This window comes from Eriocheir sinensis, chromosome 32 (genome assembly GCF_024679095.1).
Source record: "Eriocheir sinensis breed Jianghai 21 chromosome 32, ASM2467909v1, whole genome shotgun sequence".
NCBI lineage: Eukaryota > Metazoa > Arthropoda > Malacostraca > Decapoda > Varunidae > Eriocheir > Eriocheir sinensis.
The window spans coordinates 17,284,287-17,303,562 of record NC_066540.1 but is presented as its reverse complement, the minus strand read 5'-3'; the positions used below and the strand labels follow the sequence as shown (position 1 = coordinate 17,303,562).

The following is a 19,276-nucleotide window of genomic DNA, read 5'->3' as shown; positions in this document are numbered from 1 at the left end:
AGACGGGCTAATGTATGGTGACAGCTCGGCATTGCTGGGAGATAAATATACACACACGCGGTTGCCTGCTTGGATCTGTCAGCGGCTGAGTCGGGGAGATACATTCGTGTCAAATAATTTAAACCAATGATTCCCAACCTTGTTTCTGTCGTTTCCCCCCTTCAACCAGTTCAACGATTCCCCCTTTCGTGTGGACAATAAAAAATATACCCAAAGCACGATAAGGTCTGGGGCATAGTTTGTGAGTGTGCGCGCGTCTCTCAAACCTTAAAACACTGAGGTAATGGCGTGTTTTGAGTAATGTTTATATCCCCAAGCAGTAGAATAAGCCTTAAATTTTTCGATTATTCTCCATTTTGCTTTTGAGGGAGATTTTTGGGGCAGACCACACTGTTAGTAACACAATCTTCACTCTTTCATCCCTCACGCTGGTAAACTCTGGAACAATCTTCCTTCATCTGTATTTTCTCCTGCCTACGACTTGAACTCTTTCAAGAGGAGGGTATCAGGACATCTCTCCTCCCGTATTTGATCTTGCTTTCGGCCACCTCTTTTGTTTCTTTTTTAGGAGCAGCGAGTAGCGGGCTTTTTTTAATTATTGTTTTCTTTTTTGTGTGTGCCCTTGAGCTGCCTCCTTTGTTGTAAAAAAAAAATATACATAATAAACAAATACAAGCCAAACACAATTTTTACTTGCTTAATAACAAATCAAGTCGAAATGTTGAAGAATGTGCCGAAATAAGTGCTTGTTTTTTAACGTTCACGGCACAGAGGAAGGGTCAAACTACCACCAACAGGGTCATAAAACTACCCCTGGAAATGCCCCCTCAAAAAAATCCCACGAAAGCCTTGTCAAACGCCGAAATAAGTACTTGTTTTTTAACGTTCACGGCACAGAGGAAGGGTCAAACTACCACCATCAGGGTCATAAAACTACCCCTGGAAATGCCCCCTCAAAAAAATCCCACGAAAGCCTTGTCAAATGCCGAAATAAGTACTTGTTTTTTAACGTTCACGGCACAGAGGAAGGGTCAAACTACCACCATCAGGGTCATAAAACTACCCCTGGAAATGCCCCCTCAAAAAAATCCCACGAAAGCCTTGTCAAATGTCGAAATAAGTACTTGTTTTTTAACGTTCACGGCACAGAGGAAGGGTCAAACTACCACCATCAGGGTCATAAAACTACCCCTGGAAATGCCCCCTCAAAAAAATCCCACGAAAGCCTTGTCAAACGCCGAAATAAGTACTTGTTTTTTAACGTTCACGGTACAGAGGAAGGGTCAAATTACCACCAACAGGGTCATAAAACTACCCCTGGACATGCCCCACTAAACACCCACGAAAGCCTTGTCAAACGCGTGTACTTGGGCGCCGAAATAACTATTTTTTTTTTTTACGTTAACGGTACAGAGGAAGGATCAAACTACCAAAAGCACTCTCCACCTCCCCTTAAACCGCGCCACATATCCTCCACCCACTGTCCAATCCACAAACTACCACCATCAGGGGTCATAAAACTACCCCAGGAAATGCCCACAATACCCCCACGAAACCCTTGTCAAACGCGTGTGCTCGGGAGCCGAAATGTTGAAGAATGTGACCCTGAGAACCACTGCTCAAACCCGCACATGTGGCGCAGGGAAGGCGTGGGTGGCAACCTCTATACAATTACGAGGAGCTACGCATTAGCGGGTCACCTTTCCCGCGGTGCGTCGCGAGGTGGCAGCATGCAGACGCGGGGTGAGGGGGTGGGTGCGCTCGGTCGGCATTCCCAGACGCTTCCACCTTCTCTCTCATACGTCATCTATTTCCCAAGGCCGAAAAAGAGATAATAGGGTTCTCAGGAGCGATTTTTTAGGTTCACGGTACAGATGAAGGGTCAAGCTACCACCAGGGCCATAAAAGTACCTCTGGAAATGCCTAAAACTCCTATGAATGCCTTGTCAAATACGTGTTTCTTAGGTTCACGGTACAGATGAAGGGTCATGCTACCACCAGGGTCATAAAAGTACACTTGGAAATGCCCAAAACTCCTATGAAAGCCTTGTCAATGTGTGTTTCTTAGGTTCATGGTACAGAGGATGGGTCACACTACCACCAGGGCCATAAAAGTACCTCTGGAAATGCCTAAAACTCCTATGAAAGCCTTGTCAATGTGTGTTTCTTAGGTTCATGGTATAGAGGAAGGGCCAAACTACCACCAGGGTCATAAAAGTACCTCAGGAAATACCCATGTCAAATACGTGTTTCTTAGGTTCACGGTACAGAGGAAGAGCCACACTACCACCAGGGCCATAAAAGTACCTCAGGAAATGCCCAAAACTCCTATGAAAGCCTTGTCAATGTGTGTTTCTTAGGTTCATGGTACAGAAGAAGGGCCACACTACCACCAGGGCCATAAAAGTACCTCAGGAAATGCCCAAAACTCCTATGAAAGCCTTGTCAAATACGTGTTTCTTAGGTTCATGGTACAGAAGAAGGGTCACACTACCACCAGGGTCATAAAAGTACCTCAGGAAATACCCATGTCAAATATGTGTTTCTTAGGTTCATGGTACAGAGGAAGGGTCAAACTACCACCAGGGCCATAAAAGTACCTCTGGAAATGCCCAAAACTCCTATGAAAGCCTTGTCAATGTGTGTTTCTTAGGTTCATGGTACAGATGAAGGGTCAAACTACCACCAGGGCCATAAAAGTACCTCAGGAAATGCCCAAAACTCCTATGAAAACCTTGTCAAATACGTGTTTCTTAGGTTCACGGTACAGAGGAAGGGCCAAACTACCACCAGGGTCATAAAAGTACCCCAGGAAATGCCCAAAACTCCTATGAAAACCTTGTCAAATACGTGTTTCTTAGGTTCATGGTACAGAGGAAGGGCCAAACTACCACCGGGGTCATAAAAGTACACTTGGAAATGCCCCCAAACTCTACGAAAGCCTTGTCAAATACGTGTTTCTTAGGTTCACGGTACAGAGGAAGGGCCACACTACCACCAGGGCCACAAAAGCACCTCAGGAAATGCCCAAAACTCCTATGAAAGCCTTGTCAAATACGTGTTTCTTAGGTTCATGGTACAGAAGAAGGGCCACACTACCACCAGGGCCATAAAAGTACCCCTGGAAATGCCTAAAACTCCTATGAAAGCCTTGTCAATGTGTGTTTCTTAGGTTCATGGTATAGAAGAAGGGTCAAGCTACCACCAGGGCCATAAAAGCACCTCAGGAAATGCCCAAAACTCCTATGAAAGCCTTGTCAATGTGTGTTTCTTAGGTTCATGGTACAGAAGAAGGATGAACAACAAACTACCACCGGGGTCATAAAAGTACACTTGGAAATGCCCCCAAACTCCTACGAAAGCCTTGTCAAATATGTGTTTCTTAGGTTCATGGTACAGAGGAAGGCCCAAACTACCACCGGGGTCATAAAAGTACACTTGGAAATGCCCCCAAACTCCTACGAAAGCCTTGTCAAATACGTGTTTCTTAGGTTCATGGTACAGAGGAAGGGCCACACTACCACCAGGGCCATAAAAGCACCTCAGGAAATGCCCAAAACTCCTATGAAAACCTTGTCAAATACGTGTTTCTTAGGTTCATGGTACAGAGGAAGGGCCAAACTACCACCGGGGTCATAAAAGTACACTTGGAAATGCCCCCAAACTCCTACGAAAGCCTTGTCAAATACGTGTTTCTTAGGTTCATGGTACAGAAGAAGGGCCAAACTACCACCAGGGTCATAAAAGTACCCCAGGAAATGCCCAAAACTCCTATGAAAACCTTGTCAAATACGTGTTTCTTAGGTTCATGGTACAGAGGAAGGGCCAAACTACCACCGGGGTCATAAAAGTACACTTGGAAATGCCCAAAACTCCTATGAAAGCCTTGTCAAATACGTGTCTCTTAGGTTCATGGTACAGAGGAAGGCCCAAACTACCACCAGGGCCATAACAGTACCTCAGCAGCTCTTTAATTACCGATCACCTGACGACAATGCTGCCCCGAGTCGAGGCTGCAAGGCTGCATTCCGACAGCCGCTCCCTCATGACACATCAATCAACACATATCACACTTCGGGAGACAGCGCCGCGGCATTCAAGGGGAGTGAAGGAGAAGGGAGATGGGAGAAATGCAGAAAGAAAATTGGGAGAAAGAAGAGGAGAGAAGAACGAAAAGAAGAGAAGGTAAAGGAAAATTGGGAAAAAGTGAGAAGAGGGAGAGAAGATGTGCCTGACAGCTAGGCGCCCAGTGTCCGGGATGATGTCACGCCCTGCCCGCCCCGATGCACCCCTCACCCCCGCTTCCCCGTCTCCACCTCACCCCGGGCCGCACACCCTTTCCGGCTCCATCCGCTACCGTGCAACAGGAACGTCCCCACACCCCGTCACCCCCGCCGCCCACTGGTGCCGCGGGGGCGTGGGGCAGGTCTACGCAATGCAGCTTGATCCGCCCCCCTCCACCCATCACATAGGGGCTTAATTAAAAGGTGGAAGAATTGAGAGGTGGGCTTGTGGATAGGTGTGTGATAAAGGTGGAAGAATAGGTGGATGGGTATGTGAGTAGGTGAGATGTGGTGGGTGGATGAGTAGAAATTAAGGTGGAAGAAAAGGAAGGTGGGTATGTTGGTAAGCGAGATTTAAATTAGGTTCGCTTTCTAATACAGGGGCAGAGAATAGTGGGATATTTCTCTCTCATATTTTTGCCCTTGAACTGCAGACTCCTTAACTGTGAAAGGAAGAGGAATACGAGTTTATTAGAGTAACAAACCTCCATTTTTTACTTAACTTCTTTTCTGAACGCCCACGGAGAGTGTTGCAAGAGGTTTAACTATATTACGTAACAAGCACAGTGCACTTATAAGCGTCCAAAAGAAAGTGTATCACCCAAATCACAAGAATGGCGTCCATCGCGTTGGGAGGCGGGACAGCGCGTGGCGATTGTTCTTCAGACTCGATCGGTTTTCCCTCCAAGCGGTGACATGTCCCTCCCCCTTCGACACCGCCCATATCCTTACACGCACACACGCCATGCTGGTAAACCTTCGACCGCCGAGTCACGTGGGGCTTCATGGACACACAACACAGCGAACCCGCCAACTCCCCTGCCCACTCTGACATCTCCCCTTCCCAATCCCTCCCATCCCAGTCCCTCCCTCCCCCAGCATCACCGCCAAGGATTCAAGATTACTCCATCCCTACTTAGTTAGAGACGGCGTGGTTAGGAACTCACAACTCGGGGCTTCATGGATACACAACACAGCGAACCCGCCAACTCCCCTTCCCAGTCCCTCCTTCCCCCAGCATCACCGCCAAGGATTCTAGATTACTTCATCCCTACTTAGTTAGAGACGGCGTGGTTAGGACTCACAACTCGGGGCTTCATGGACACAACACAGCGAACCCGCCAACTCCCCTACCCGCCCTGACATCTCCCCTTCCCAATCCCTCCCTTCCTCCCCCAGCATCACCGCCAAGGATTCTAGATTACTTCATCCCTACTTAGTTAGAGGAGGCGTGCCCAGGGACTCACCTTCAGACAGTTGGTGGACCGCGGCAAGACTCCTGTAGGACCAGTAGAAGCCATGCAGTCCCTTCGCGCTGTCAACGGGGCGGTGAACGTCTCCCACTCTCTTCCTCGTCTATTATCTCCTACTCTTCATTTTATCTTCCTCCTCGTCGACCTGTCACCTGCTCTTCCTGTTCCTCAAGTAGTTAATTGCAGCTTATCTTTTACTACTTTCGAGTTTTCCAGTTTATCAGTACTTGGTCGAATTTTACTTCTTTTTACAGTTAACAGCTCAAGGACAAACAGAAATGAAAACTTAAAAGCCCGCTAATCACTGTTCCTCCCTTCTCCTTTGTTGTTTTACTTGCAACAATAGACTATCAATCAATCAATCTTTCTCCTTTGTTGTTTTACTTGCAACAATAGACTATATCAGGTGGTGGTGGTGGTGGTTGCGCTCCTGTCCCACTCCCTCATGCAAGAGTTACCCGCTGTATCGCCGATCTCTCACCACTTTGGTTAACTGGGATCACTCAATTGTCAGTATCTATATCTATACTTCTACTGCTCATTTTATAATTTTGAGTCTTCCAGTAGATTTCCTTTGTAGTACTTAATGGCTTTTACCAGTTCATCTTTTAGGCCGATAATTTTTCTAGTGTAGGCCTACTCATTTTACAGAACTTCGGCTTAATACTTACTTTTTTGGGGTATTTATAATTTTGCTTTTCAGTTGATTTCTCTTCCAGTACTTCATTACTTTTCCCAGTTGACCTTTTAGGCCTATAATTTTGTTTTCTGGTGTAGGCCTAATCATTTTATAGAACTTCGATTTAATACGTTTGTTTTGTTTTTTTCACGGAAGAAATTTTGAAGGGAAGAAAGGAAGGAAGGAAAGAGGGGAGGAGGAAGAAGGAATGAGGATGGAAAATTAGAATGGAAGAAAGAAAGGAAGGAAGGGAGGGAAGAGAGAAGGAGGAAGGAATGAAGATAGGAAATTAGAATGGAGGAAAGAAAGGAAGGAAGGGAAGAGGAGAGGAGGAGGAGGAGGAGGAAGGAAAGAAGAAAGAAAATCAGAATGGAGGAAAGAAAGGAAGGAAGGGAAGACAAGGAGGAGTTGGAAAGAATGAAACAAAAGAACAGAAAAAAAGAATAGCAGAAAAACACACACACACACACACACACACACACACACACAGTACCCATAGATCGACGATAAAAAGCACTTGTTCATATCGGGAGGGTGCCTGCTGGTGATCACGAGTCCAGCACATGATCAGGCCATGGTGAATAGCACACACACACACACACACGCACACACAGAGGCAACACACACACACACCCCGGGCACCTGTAGAGGCACATTTTATTGATATTGGTTGCTTATACACTGCCAGCGAGCGATATGTACAAAATGAAAGAATAAAATAGTGCTTTCTTTATACTCCAGGTCGTTCTTCTCCTCTCCTATCACATTAACACAAGACAGGCGGTGGTGGTGATAACGGTGGAGGTGGTGGTGATGGTGGTGGTGGTTGCGCTCCTGTCCCACTCCCTCATGCAAGAGTTACCCGCTGTATTGTCGATCTCTCACCACTTTGGTTAACTGGGATCACTCATTGTCAGTCTATATCTACACTCTTGCGCCCTTATACCGCGCTCCCTGTCCAGTTTTCTAATGCAGGAGTTTCACCCAGTGTCTTAAGTCTCATTTCTGCACTGTCCCAATTCCCCATGCAGGAGTTAACCATTTGTCTGCGCTCTTTCATTTATGCTCTGTCCAACTTCCCAATGCAGGAGTTAACCATTTGTCTTCACTCTTTCATCTTTGCAGTGTCCCAATTCCTGATGCAAGAGTTAACCATTCTCTCCACTCTTTCATCCCTGTGCTCCCTGTCCAACTTCCCAATGCAAGAGTTAACTATCATATCCACTCTTTCATCCCTGTGCTGTACAACTTTCCAATGCAAGAGTTAACTATCATATCCACTCTTTCATCCCTGTGCTGTCCAACTTTCCAATGCAAGAGTTAACTATCATATCCACTCTTTCATCCCTGTGCTGTCCAACTTTCCAATGCAAGAGTTAACTATCATATCCACTCTTTCATCCCTGTGCTCCCTGTCCAACTTCACAATGCAAGAGTTAACCATCATATCCACTCTTTCATCCCTGTGCTGTACAACTTTCCAATGCAAGAGTTAACTATCATATCCACTCTTTCATCCCTGTGCTGTCCAACTTTCCAATGCAAGAGTTAACTATCATATCCACTCTTTCATCCCTGTGCTGTACAACTTTCCAATGCAAGAGTTAACTATCATATCCACTCTTTCATCCCTGTCCTGTCCAACTTCCCAATGCAAGAGTTAACTATCATATCCACTCTTTCATCCCTGTGCTGTCCAACTTTCTAATGCAAGAGTTAACCACCACCACCACCACCACTACTCTCTCTCTCTCTTTCTCTCTCTCTCTCTCTCTCTCTCTCACACACACACACACACACACACACACACACAAACTAACACACCCCTCCTGACACAAGCTGAATATGGAAAAAAAATAATTAAATAAAATAAAATATATCTGGAATTTTTAAACCCTGCCATACCCTCCCCCCCCAGGTGACAGGGTGCTGGGGCAGAGGTGTGAGGAACCAGGGGGAGGGAGAGGTGCTTAGGGAGGGGGGGGGATGTCAGTGCCTGATGGGTGGGGGGGGCTGGGGGTGTCAGTGATGTGTAGGCTACAGAGTGGTGCAGGAATTGTGAGAGCTGGTCAGTCAGTCAGTCAGTCAGTCAGTCAGTTAGAGGTCAGTCAGTCAGTCAGTCAGTCAGTTAGAGGTCAGTCAGTCAGTCAATCAGCTATTTAGAGGTCAGTCAGTCAGTCAGTCAGCTAGTTATACATTCACTCAGTCAGTCAGTCACCCAATCAGTCAGTCGATCAGGCATTCACTCAATCAGTCAGTCAGTCAGCCATTCATACAGCTCGACAGATAGCCAGTCAGTCAGTCACCTAATAATGCATTCACTCAATCAGTCAGTCAGTCAGTCACTCATTCAGTTTGCCAGTCAGTCAGTCAGCCAGTCACTTAGTCATGAGGAAATCTAGCTCTTTAAACAGCCAACCATCAACAGACAACCAAACAGCCATCAATACAGACAGTCAACCAGGCAACCATACACCCATCAATAGACCCATTCAGCCAACCACTCATCGACAGACAACCAAACACCTACACACACACACACACACACAGCACGAAACCACCCCCACACCCCGACCCTAACCATACCCCAAGGCGTGACCAGGGCGAGGGTGAGACGGGGCAGGCCGGGGCGGGGCGATCACTCCGTGGGTAGGGGACGGTATTTCTTGATGCGCTTCCACTCCCCAGTGTTGTAGTTCATCTGGAAGTGGGTCTCCGCAAGCATGGTGAGAACGGGGCCGTCGGGTTGGGTCACGGTTTCCTCCCCTTCGCTTAGCTTGATGGTTACGATGTTCCCAAGGTGCGGACATGGGTTCTCTGGGGGTGGAAATGTGGGTATGGGTGGGTGGGTCTCTCTCTCTCTCTTGATTTCCTTACTCACTCTGCCTGTCACACTCACACTCACACTCTCTCCCTCTCTCTTCCTTGTTACACTCACACTCAACCACACACACTCTCCCTGTCACACTCACTAGAAATCTCACACTCTCTTCCTCTCTCTCTTTTCCTTGTTACACACACACACACACACACACACACTCACGCACTCACTCACCCATCATTCTCTCCTCACAAACTCATTATTTTTCTCCTCTTCTTTTTCACACACACAAACACACACTCACACACACAAGCTTTCACTCCCTCTCCTCAACAAACACACACACACACTCTCTGCTTCCCTCACACACTCACACCACTCTCCTCCTCCCTCTCACACACTCTCCTCCACGCCTCACCTCTGGAGCCAGCCATGAAGCCCAGAATGAGAGCCTTTTCGGGGCGCGTGACCTTGTTGCTCGTCCTGAACATCTCCTGCGCTTCCAACATCTGCTCGCGCTGTTGGGGGACGAGAGAAGTGCGTTAGTATGTGTGTGTTATGCCCATAATACATGCTCGACCCTCCTAGGCTATGCTCCTATGTCAACAGTACATGCTCTCCTTTCCCAGTCCATTCCCTTATGCAGTTATGGGTATCCTGCACTTTGCAATGGACCTGTTGGCTATACAGACAGCGCCACATGTGACCACTCAACTCCAAGCTGTACTTTCCATAGAGTTCAAGTTATAGACTAGAGTGCATCTGTGGCTGTCTCCTCATTGTATCCGTTTTTTTTTTGCCCTTGAACCGTTTCCTCCACTGTAAAAAAAAAAAATAATAATAATAATATAAAAAAATCTGACTCACTGTGAGGGACAGGCCGCGCTTCTGCTGCTGTTGTTGTTGTTGTTGCGAGGACACAGCGTTGCCAGTCTGCGCGAGGGGAGCCGCCTGCTGTTGCTGTTGCTGCTGAGGCTGCTGAGCTTCCGCCTGCGCTGGGGTGACGGTGATGACCTGCTGGCTGATCTGCTGAGTCTGCTCCGCCGCCTGCTGCGTTGTGCCCTGGGTGATGGTGGAGGCAGCAGGCAGGGCAGGGGTCGTGTATACCAACTCAGGCTGGAGTGGCTGGGGGGAGCGGAAGGGGAGGTTAGAGGGAGGGGGAGAGAGGGAAGTGGGGGGGGTGAGGGCTTATGGGAGGGAGAGAATGGAAGGGAGGAGGGTAAGGTAGGGGATAGGGGAAGAGGTCAAGGTTGGGGGTAAGGGAGGAAGAAGGGAGGAAAGAAAAGGGGAAGGAAGGGGAGGTTAGAGGGAGGGGGAGAGAGGGAAGTGGGGGGGGTGAGGGGTTAGGGAAGGGAGAGAATGGAAGGGAGGAGGGTACAGTAGGGAATAGGGGAAGAGGTCAAGAGTGGGGGTAAGGGAGGAAAAAGGGAGGAAGGAAAAGGGGAAGGAAGGGGAGGTTAGAGGGAGGGGGAGAGAGGGAAGTGGGGGGGGTGAGGGGTTAGGGAAGGGAGAGAATGGAAGGGAGGAGGGTAAGGTAGGGGACAGGGGAAGAGGTCAAGGGTGGAGGTAAGGGAGGAAGAAGGGAGGAAGGAAAAGGGGAAGGAAAGGGAGGTTAGAGGGAGGGGGAGAGAGGGAAGCAGGGGGGGGGGGTTAGGGAAGGGAGAGAATGGAAGGGAGGAGGGTAAGGTAGGGGATAGGGGAAGAGGTCAAGAGTGTTGGTAAGGGAGGAAGAAGGGAGGAAGGAAGGGGAGGTTAGAGGGAGGGGGAGAGTAGGAGAAAGGGAGGAAGGTAAGAGAATGGAAGGGAAGAAGGGGGAAGAGAAGAAGGGAAGAAGAAGGGGAAGGTAGGGGATAGGGGAGGAAGAGGAAGGGGAGGTTAGAGGGGAAGGAGGAGGAAGGGTGTGGAGTGAGTCTGTTTTGGTTAGGTTAGGTTAAGTTAGGTTGGTGTCTCTCTCTCTCTCTCTCTCTCTCTCTCTCTCTCTCTCTCTCTCTCTCTTCCTCCTCCTCCCTTCCTCCTTCCTTCTTCCTCCCTTCCTTCCCCTTCTCTTCTTTCCCCTTCCCTCCTCCTCCTCCTCCCCTTCCCTCCTTCCTCCTTCTCCCCTTCCCTCCTTCCTCCCTCTCCCCTTCCTTCTTCCTCCTTCTCCCCTTCCCTCCCTTCCTTCCTTCCTCCTTCCTCCCTTCCCTTCTCTTCCCTCCCCTCCCTCACACCTACCTGCAATGTGGCATACTGTGGCTGGCCTGAGGGGGTGGGCGGCGCCTCCGCAACCGAGGTGGCGGCTATGGCGGCCGGGGCGGGGACAACCTCGGCCGCCGTGAAGACCGGGGTGACCGTCCGGTAGACCAGCGTGGGCGACCCGGTAGCCTGACTGCTGCTTGGGGTGACGATGATCCGCTGAGTGGTGGTGGCGGCGGCGGTGGGGGTGCTCGCTCGCCCCCCGCCGGCCGCCGCTGATGTCGACTGCAGGGCGGAGCGTGAGGTTATGGTGCCCACGACTGCATTGGCTGGGGGAGGGGGGGAAGGGGTGAGAGATTAGGGGGGGGGTTACTCTTGCATTAGGGTGTGGGAGAGAAGAGTAGATGAGAGAGAGAGAGAGAGAGAGAGAGAGAGAGAGAGAGAGAGAGAGAGAGAGAGAGAGAGAGAGAGAGAGAAATAAGACAGACAGACAGACAGACAGACACACACACACACGCACTCACCATGTATCGTAGTGGTGGTGACAGACCCTGGGGGCGTGGCGGCCAGCAGGGGGGTGGTGGGGGTGGCGGGGGGGCCTGGGGTGGGGGGGTTGGAGGGGGTCAGGCCCGCGGCATAGTCCGGCGTGGCGGCTGCGGCAGCTGACACCGTGACCTGCTGCGCCGCCTGCCCCCCCTGCTTGCCCCCGCCCCCCGCAGCCGCCACCGCCGCCCCCTCCACCACCACCACCGTCTGTTGTTGTTGTTGTTGCTGTTGTTGGGCTGCCGCTGCTTGTTGTTGTTGTTGTTGTTCGCGCCTCTTGTCCTCCGCCTCGCTGGCCTTGGCGTCCGAGGCCTCCTGCGCCTTCCTCCGCTTCTTGCTCTGGGGGGGAGGGAGAGAGGGAGGGAGGTGAGTGTGTGTGGGATGTGGAGTGTGGAGGATGTGGGAGTGGGTGGAGAGAGTGATGGGGATGGAGGAGGAGAAGGGAGATGGAGGAGGAGGAGGAGGAGGAGAGGGAAAGAGGAAGAGGAGAAGGAAGGAAAGAAGGAATTAGAGGAGGAGGAAAGAGGAAGAGGAGGAGGAGGAGGAGGAGGAGGAGGAGGAGGAGGAGGAGGAAGGAAGGAAGGAAGCAGAGGAGGAGAAAAGTAGAGGGTAGATGAGAAGGAAAGAGGAGGAAAGAGGAAGAGGAAGAGGTGGGAGGGAGGAGTGGGATAGAATGGGGCAGAACACACACACACACACACACACATACACACACACACACACCATCTGGGCTGTGATCGGCGACTCCGTAATCTCCACCAGCTTGATTCCACCGTCCTTCCGCGTCATGGATGAGCGTGCAAGAGGGCGAGTGAGCGGCGTGGACCCCAGGCCAGACCCCCGCAGCCCCGACCCCGGCAGGCGACTGGGGATGCCCTTGAGAGGAGCTGCGGGAAGGGGGGAAAAGGGAGGTCATTAGAAGGGGAGCTGGGGAGGGTTAGGTTAGGTTAGGTTAGGTTAGGTTAATGTTAGGTTAGGTTAGGTTAGGTTAGGTTAATGTTAGGTTGGGTTAGGTTAGGGTTGGTTAGGTTAGGTTACATTGAGTGTTCTATAGTTGGTTATGTTTTTTTTTCTTCCTCTTCCTCCTTTGTTTTTCTCCTCCACTTCCTTCCTCTCTCCTTCTTCCTCCCTTTCTTTCTTTTCTTCAGTCTCTTCCTTCCTCTTCTCCTATTTGTTCTTCCTTCATTCCTGTCTTCCTCCTCTTTCTTTTTATCTTCTTATCCTTCTCTTTCTCTTTCCTCCTTCCTTTTCATCCACCTTCTGCTTTCCTCCTCTTCCACTTTCTTCCTTCCTCCTCCTCATCTTTTCCTATATCTTTTTTTTTCCTTCTCCTCCTCCTACACTTTCTTCCTTCTCTCTCTCCTTCTCTTCTTCAATCTCTTCCTTCCTCCTCCTCCTCCTCATTCTTACTACCCTCTCATGTTCCTCTTTCTCTCTTCACCTCCTCCTCCTCCTCTTCCGTTCTCTTCTTCAAAATCTTCCTCCTCCTCCACCTCCTTCTCCATTCCCCTTACCACCACCCCTGTCCACTACCCCTTACCCCTACCCCCCCACACTACCCCTGCCCCACCCCCCAAGACTCACTGGTGTCATTCATCTTCCGTGGTATGCCCCTGGAGCGGACGGGCACGGTGGGCAGCTGGCTCTTCTTCACGTTGGCCTGGGCATCGGCGGAGCGATTGAGCAGCTCGGCGCGGAGGGCGGCTGCCTTGGGTTTCCGCTTGAGGGCAAAGTGCTTGGTGAGGGGGGCCTGTGGGGGATGGGGGGAGGTGGGAGGTGGTTAGATGACACCCTACTCACTTTTTTCACCCCTCCAGCACACCCTCACACACACCCATGCATCCTTCTTCCCACCCCCTTAAACCCATCACAACCTCACCCCTTTCACGCATCCCCCCTCCTACCTCTTCCCACCCCCTTAATCCCCGCTACCCCCCACACACACCCCATACTTGCACATCCCCCCCTCACACACCCGCACCCCATACCTGGCTCCCTTCCCACACACCCTCCCCTCAGTGACCCAACACCTGCACCTCTTCCACACATCCCTGCACATCCCCCCTCACCCCATACCTGGCTCCCCTCCCACACACCCACACACCCTCCCCCTCAATCCCCACACACATGCACCTCTTCCACACAACCCAGCACATCCCCCTTCACCCCATACCTGGCTCCCCTCCCACACACCCACACACCCTCCCCCTCAATCCCCACACACATGCACCTCTTCCACACACCCCAGCACATCCCCCCTTCACCTCAACCCCCTGCACCCCATACCTGGCTCCCTTTCCACACACCCACACACCCTCCCCCTCAATCTCCACGCACATGCACCTCTTTCACACACCCCAGCACATCCCCCCTCAACCACAGCACATCCCCCCTTTGCACCCCATACCTGGCTCCCCGCGGCGGCCATGAAGGCGTTGCGGTTGAGATAGTTGCACTCCATGGGCAGGAGACCGAGCTCGCTGTGTTTTTTGACCAGCTTGCGCAGCTCTGTGATGAGGTCATGGGTGATGCGCTGGTTCTCGGGCGGCTCCCTGGTGGTGGGTGAAGGGTGACGGGTGAGGGTGGGTGAGGTGAGGGAGAGTTGTGGGTTTAAGGGAGGGATTGTGTGGTGAAGGGAAGGGTGAATGGATGGATGGAGGGAAGGAAAGAAGGAAGGAAGGAGGGAAGGTAGAAAGAAAGGAAGGAAGGAAGGAAGGAAGGAAAAATGTAAGGAAGGAAGGAAGGACATTCATGAGTTTGCCAAAGAAGTGAAAGAATGAAGATGCTAGTTAACTCTTGCATTAGAAAGTTGGACAGCACAGGGATGAAAGAGTGAAGATACAGGTCAACTCTTGCATCATGAAGTTGGACAGCAGAAGGATGAAAGAGTGAAGATGCTGATTAACTCCTGTATTAGAAAGTTGGACAGCACAGGGATGAAAGAGTGAAGATACAGGTCAACTCTTGCATCATGAAGTTGGACAGCAGAAGGATGAAAGAGTGAAGATGCTGATTAACTCCTGTATTAGAAAGTTGGACAGCACAGGGATGAAAGAGTGAAGATGCTGGTTAACTCTTGCATCAGGAAGTTGGATAGCACAGGGATGAAAGAGTGAAGATGCTGATTAACTCCTGTATTAGAAAGTTGGACAGCACAGGGATGAAAGAGTGAAGATGCTGGTTAACTCTTGCATCAGGAAGTTGGACAGCAGAAGGATGAAAGAGTGAAGATGCTGATTAACTCCTGTATTAGAAAGTTGGACAGCACAGGGATGAAAGAGTGAAGATGCTGGTTAACTCTTGCATCAGGAAGTTGGATAGTGAAGGAGAAAAGATGCTGATTAACTCTTAATTAGAAAGTAGAGGGCACAGGGAGGGAGAGAATGAAGATGCTGGTTAACTCCTGTATAAGAAAGTTGGACAGCACAGGGATGAAAGAGTGAAGATGCTGGTTAACTCTTGCATCAGGAAGTTGGATAGCACAGGGATGAAAGAGTGGAGATACAGGTAAACTCTTGCAATAAAAACTTGGACAGCATAAGGATAAACACAGACACTGAGAAAACTCACTAATCTGAATTCCACTGCACTGCAAACCCCAACAGAGGCCCCATAATAATAATAATAATAATAATAATAATAATAATAATAATAATAATAATAACAATACCTTATCTCCAGGTTCAGGTGGCCGGTTGACGGACAGGTACGCATGATTTCCGCCAGCATGGCCACCCACGGCTCGCTGTCCACCACCGCCACCTCCAGAATCTCCTCCAACTCCGCTCGCCACTGTAAAGGAGCGGAAGATGACGGGTGGATGTGGAGGCGGTATGTCAGTCACCCAGTTACTCATTCAGTCAAATAATTGCAGGATTGTACGATTTAAGTCAATTTCAATCATTTTTTCAAATCTTCCGAACTATTGGAAACCGTACTATTTGAGGGACGACTGGACATCATGAACGAGTGATTTTTTTTTTTTTACATCAGAGGACATGGCTCAAGGGCAACAAAAAGAGTACAAAAAAAAAGCCCGCTACTCACCGCTCCCATAAAAGGCAAAATTAAAGAATAGCCAAAAGAGAGGTCAATTTCAGGTGGAGATTTGCAACAGTGAGCGATACAGTAGTGTGTTGTGTGTGCGGAAAGTGTTTCATATTTCCATACAGTACAAAAGTGTCCCTTGCTTGAGACAGACGCACCCAGGGAATGATTCTAAAGTGTTTTGAATTTTAGCGCTAAACAAAACATGGCTAAGTCACTATGACAATCTTCAAGAAAGTGCAGAACTCACTTATCCACTAAATCATATGACTTCACAAACTTAAGGATTGTGAATAACTTTTGGTACTAATATTACTGTTGGCGGCACTGTGGAGCGCTGCTATGGGGGCGGACCGGGGCCTGAAACCTCGTAAACGGTAAACGGAATGATGACGAGATTATTGAAAACACCGGCAACCTTCAAGAAAGTACTTAAGACTCACTCACTCACTAAATTCTAACTGTAACAAAAATGTGCATTGACGATAATTTTTTGTGCTAGCTATGGCAGTGGACCGGGGCCTGAAACCTCATAAACGGTAAACGGTATGATGACGAGATTATTGAAAACACCGGCAACCTTCAAGAAAGCACTTAAGACTCACTCACTCACTAAATTCTAACTGTAACAAAAATGTGCATTGACGATAATTTTTTTGTGCTAGCTATGGCAGTGGACCGGGGCCTGAAACCTCGTAAACGGTATGATGCCGAGATTATTGAAAACACCGGCAACCTTCAAGAAAGCACTTAAGACTCACTCACTCACTAAATTCTAAATGTGACAAACGTGTGCATTGATGATAATTTTTGGTGCTAGCTATGGCAGTGGACCGGGGCCTGAAACCTCGTAAACGGTAAACGGTATGATGCCGAGATTATTGAAAACACCGGCAACCTTCAAGAAAGCACTTAAGACTCACTCACTCACTAAATTCTAACTGTGACAAACGTGTGCGTTGACGATAATTTTTTTGTGCTAGCTACAAGAACTCACTAAATTCTAACTGTGACAAACGTGTGCATTGATGATAAGACAACTCACTCACTCACTAAATTCTAACTGTGACAAACGTGTGCGTTGACGATAATTTTTTTGTGCTAGCTACATCATCATAATATCTGTCAGCCCAATGCCATAATGCTGCGTAATTTTCCACCGCCACAAACTGCATGCTGAATAAATTTAAACTACCAAACCCCAACTATATGTAACCTACCTAACAGGGGGGCTTCTTCCCTCTCGACCCCCCTTCCATTTGCGACGGAAAAGCAATACGGCACTGTGTTGTATGGACAGAGAAGTAGCGGGCTTTTTTTCTACGCTCTTTTTGTTGCCCTTTGGCTGTCTCCCCCTCGACCCCTTTCTATTTTCCAGAGATCACTTGTTACTGCACTGAATTTAGGGACCAAAAATGAATCCATGTTGTAAATATTAACTTCACAAGAGGAGGCTGCCCTCTCGAGAATATTACCCACTTAATTGACAAATAGATGTGACCTGACCTGACCTAAGTAGTAACCTATTGACACTGAATTGACTAATGGATGTGACCTGACCTGACCTAAGTAGTAACCTATTGCCACTGAATTGACTAATGGATGTGACCTGACCTGACCTAAGTAGTAACCTATTGACACTGAATCCGTAACACACACACACACACACACACACATCTCAGACTAAACAAACACTTAACAAGAAAAGTACACATTTACACCCACACAAACACATACAAACACATGTAAACAAACAAACAAATATTCCCTCCAAAACACACACACACACACACACACATATCTCAGACTAAACAAACACTTAACAAGAAAAGTATACATTTACACCCACACAAACACATACAAACACACGTAAACAAACAAACAAATATTCCCTCCAAAACACACACACACACACACACACACACACACATATCTCAGACTATACAAACACTTACACAAGAAAAGTACACATTTACACCCACACAAACACATACAAACAAATATTCCCTCCAAAACACACACACACACACACACACATATCTCAGACTATACAAACACTTACACAAGAAAAGTACACATTTACACCCACACAAACACATACAAACACACGTAAACAAACAAACAAATATTCCCTCCAAAACACAAACACGTAAACAAACACACACACATATCTCAGACTATACAAACACTTACACAAGAAAAGTACACATTTACACCCACACAAACAAACTCAAACACAAACATTCCCTCCAAAACACAAACACGTAAACAAACACGCACAAACGCACACACACACACACACACACACATGTAAACAAACACACGCACACACAAACGTAAAGCCAGCCACACAAACAAACAAGCACACACACAAACACGTAAACAAACACACACGTAAACAAGCCAGACACGTAAACAAACCCCCCCAAACACACACCTCCTCGACATTGCGCTTGGGGATGTGGAAGAAAGACAGCAGTAATTTGAGCTTCACTTGGGTCTGCAGCTCCACGAAGCACTCCTTAATATTCCTCAGTACATCAACGTTCAGCTGCGCGCAAATGGAGCCCTCGGACCACGTGTCGGAGGAGGTGCCGAGCTTATTATGCAGCCACAGCGAGATGTCATTGTCCCTCGCCGCCGCCATGTTGTGGTTGTGACGTCACGCCCGCCTCTGACGTCACACGCGCCGCCATCTTGGATTTAGGGACCATGAGTATATTTATTTACCATATTTTAGCGTCGTTATATAGCAAAATTAGTTATTGTTATAAGTTGTTTACGTTTTATACATTTATTTCATACTATTTTATGCGTGTGATATGTTTCTTGCGGTTAACTGTGGTATATATTTTTTGTTATATACCATGTTTGATTATTACAACATGCTATTTACATTTCACTCATTTATTTCATACTGTTTTTGTGTGTGATCTTCTCTACGTATGATTTTCTTAGCATTCCCTTCCGTGGTGCAGTGGTTAGCGTGCCTATCTACGACTTCAAGGGGACCAATGCGACTTAACTATAACAACCTCCTTTCCTTCTCATTCCTTTAGTTCCCTTCCAACATAACTTTAGAGACTTCGGTCAAATGAAGCACCGGGGGCAGCATGGGCCATTTAATAAGTAAGGATCGAGTCACACAACGCGGCAGCCACTGTAAATATAATTCGCCCGCGCCACTACCGACCTGGGACCGTCCAAGAAGACCCTCAAGAGAGCTTACCGGCGCTATACAGGCAGACCTAAAAAAATAATAATGATAATAAAATAAATGAAATAAAATAAAATAAAATGGTCAGTTCTATGATTATCGTTCTCTTCGTTGTTTTGAGGAGGAGAAAAAGGAGGAAAAAAAGGAGAAATAGGAATAATTTGGTACAGAAGAAACGTTTGAAGAGGAGGAGGAGGAAGAGGAAGAGGAGAAGGAGGAAAAAGAAGAAGAAGAAGAAGAAGAACAACAACAACAACAACC

General features: G+C 48.3%; 1 protein-coding gene across 1 annotated transcript; it reads right to left on the bottom strand.

The window, feature by feature from the left end:
• Positions 1 to 6,854: 6,854 nt before the first annotated feature.
• Positions 6,855 to 18,470, bottom strand: LOC127006351 (negative elongation factor A-like). Its single transcript, XM_050876183.1, has 10 exons — positions 18,236 to 18,470; positions 15,422 to 15,543; positions 14,159 to 14,303; positions 13,336 to 13,501; positions 12,475 to 12,638; positions 11,733 to 12,090; positions 11,248 to 11,537; positions 9,904 to 10,161; positions 9,455 to 9,554; positions 6,855 to 9,032 (listed from the first exon to the last, which is right to left on the bottom strand). The coding sequence occupies exons 1-10, from the start codon at positions 18,443 to 18,445 to the stop codon at positions 8,854 to 8,856; spliced, it is 1,992 nt and encodes a 663-aa protein (XP_050732140.1). The 5' UTR covers positions 18,446 to 18,470; the 3' UTR covers positions 6,855 to 8,853.
• Positions 18,471 to 19,276: the final 806 nt, after the last annotated feature.

Coding starts and splice junctions, on each gene's coding strand:
- LOC127006351 (XM_050876183.1), bottom strand. CDS start 18,445: ATGGCGGCGGCGAGGGACAATGACATCTCGCTGTGGCTGCATAATAAG. Junction 11,538..11,732: donor CACCACCACTACGATACATG/GTGAGTGCGTGT, acceptor CCCCTCCCCCAG/CCAATGCAGTCGTGGGCACC. Junction 10,162..11,247: donor CACAGTATGCCACATTGCAG/GTAGGTGTGAGG, acceptor CGCTCCCCCCAG/CCACTCCAGCCTGAGTTGGT.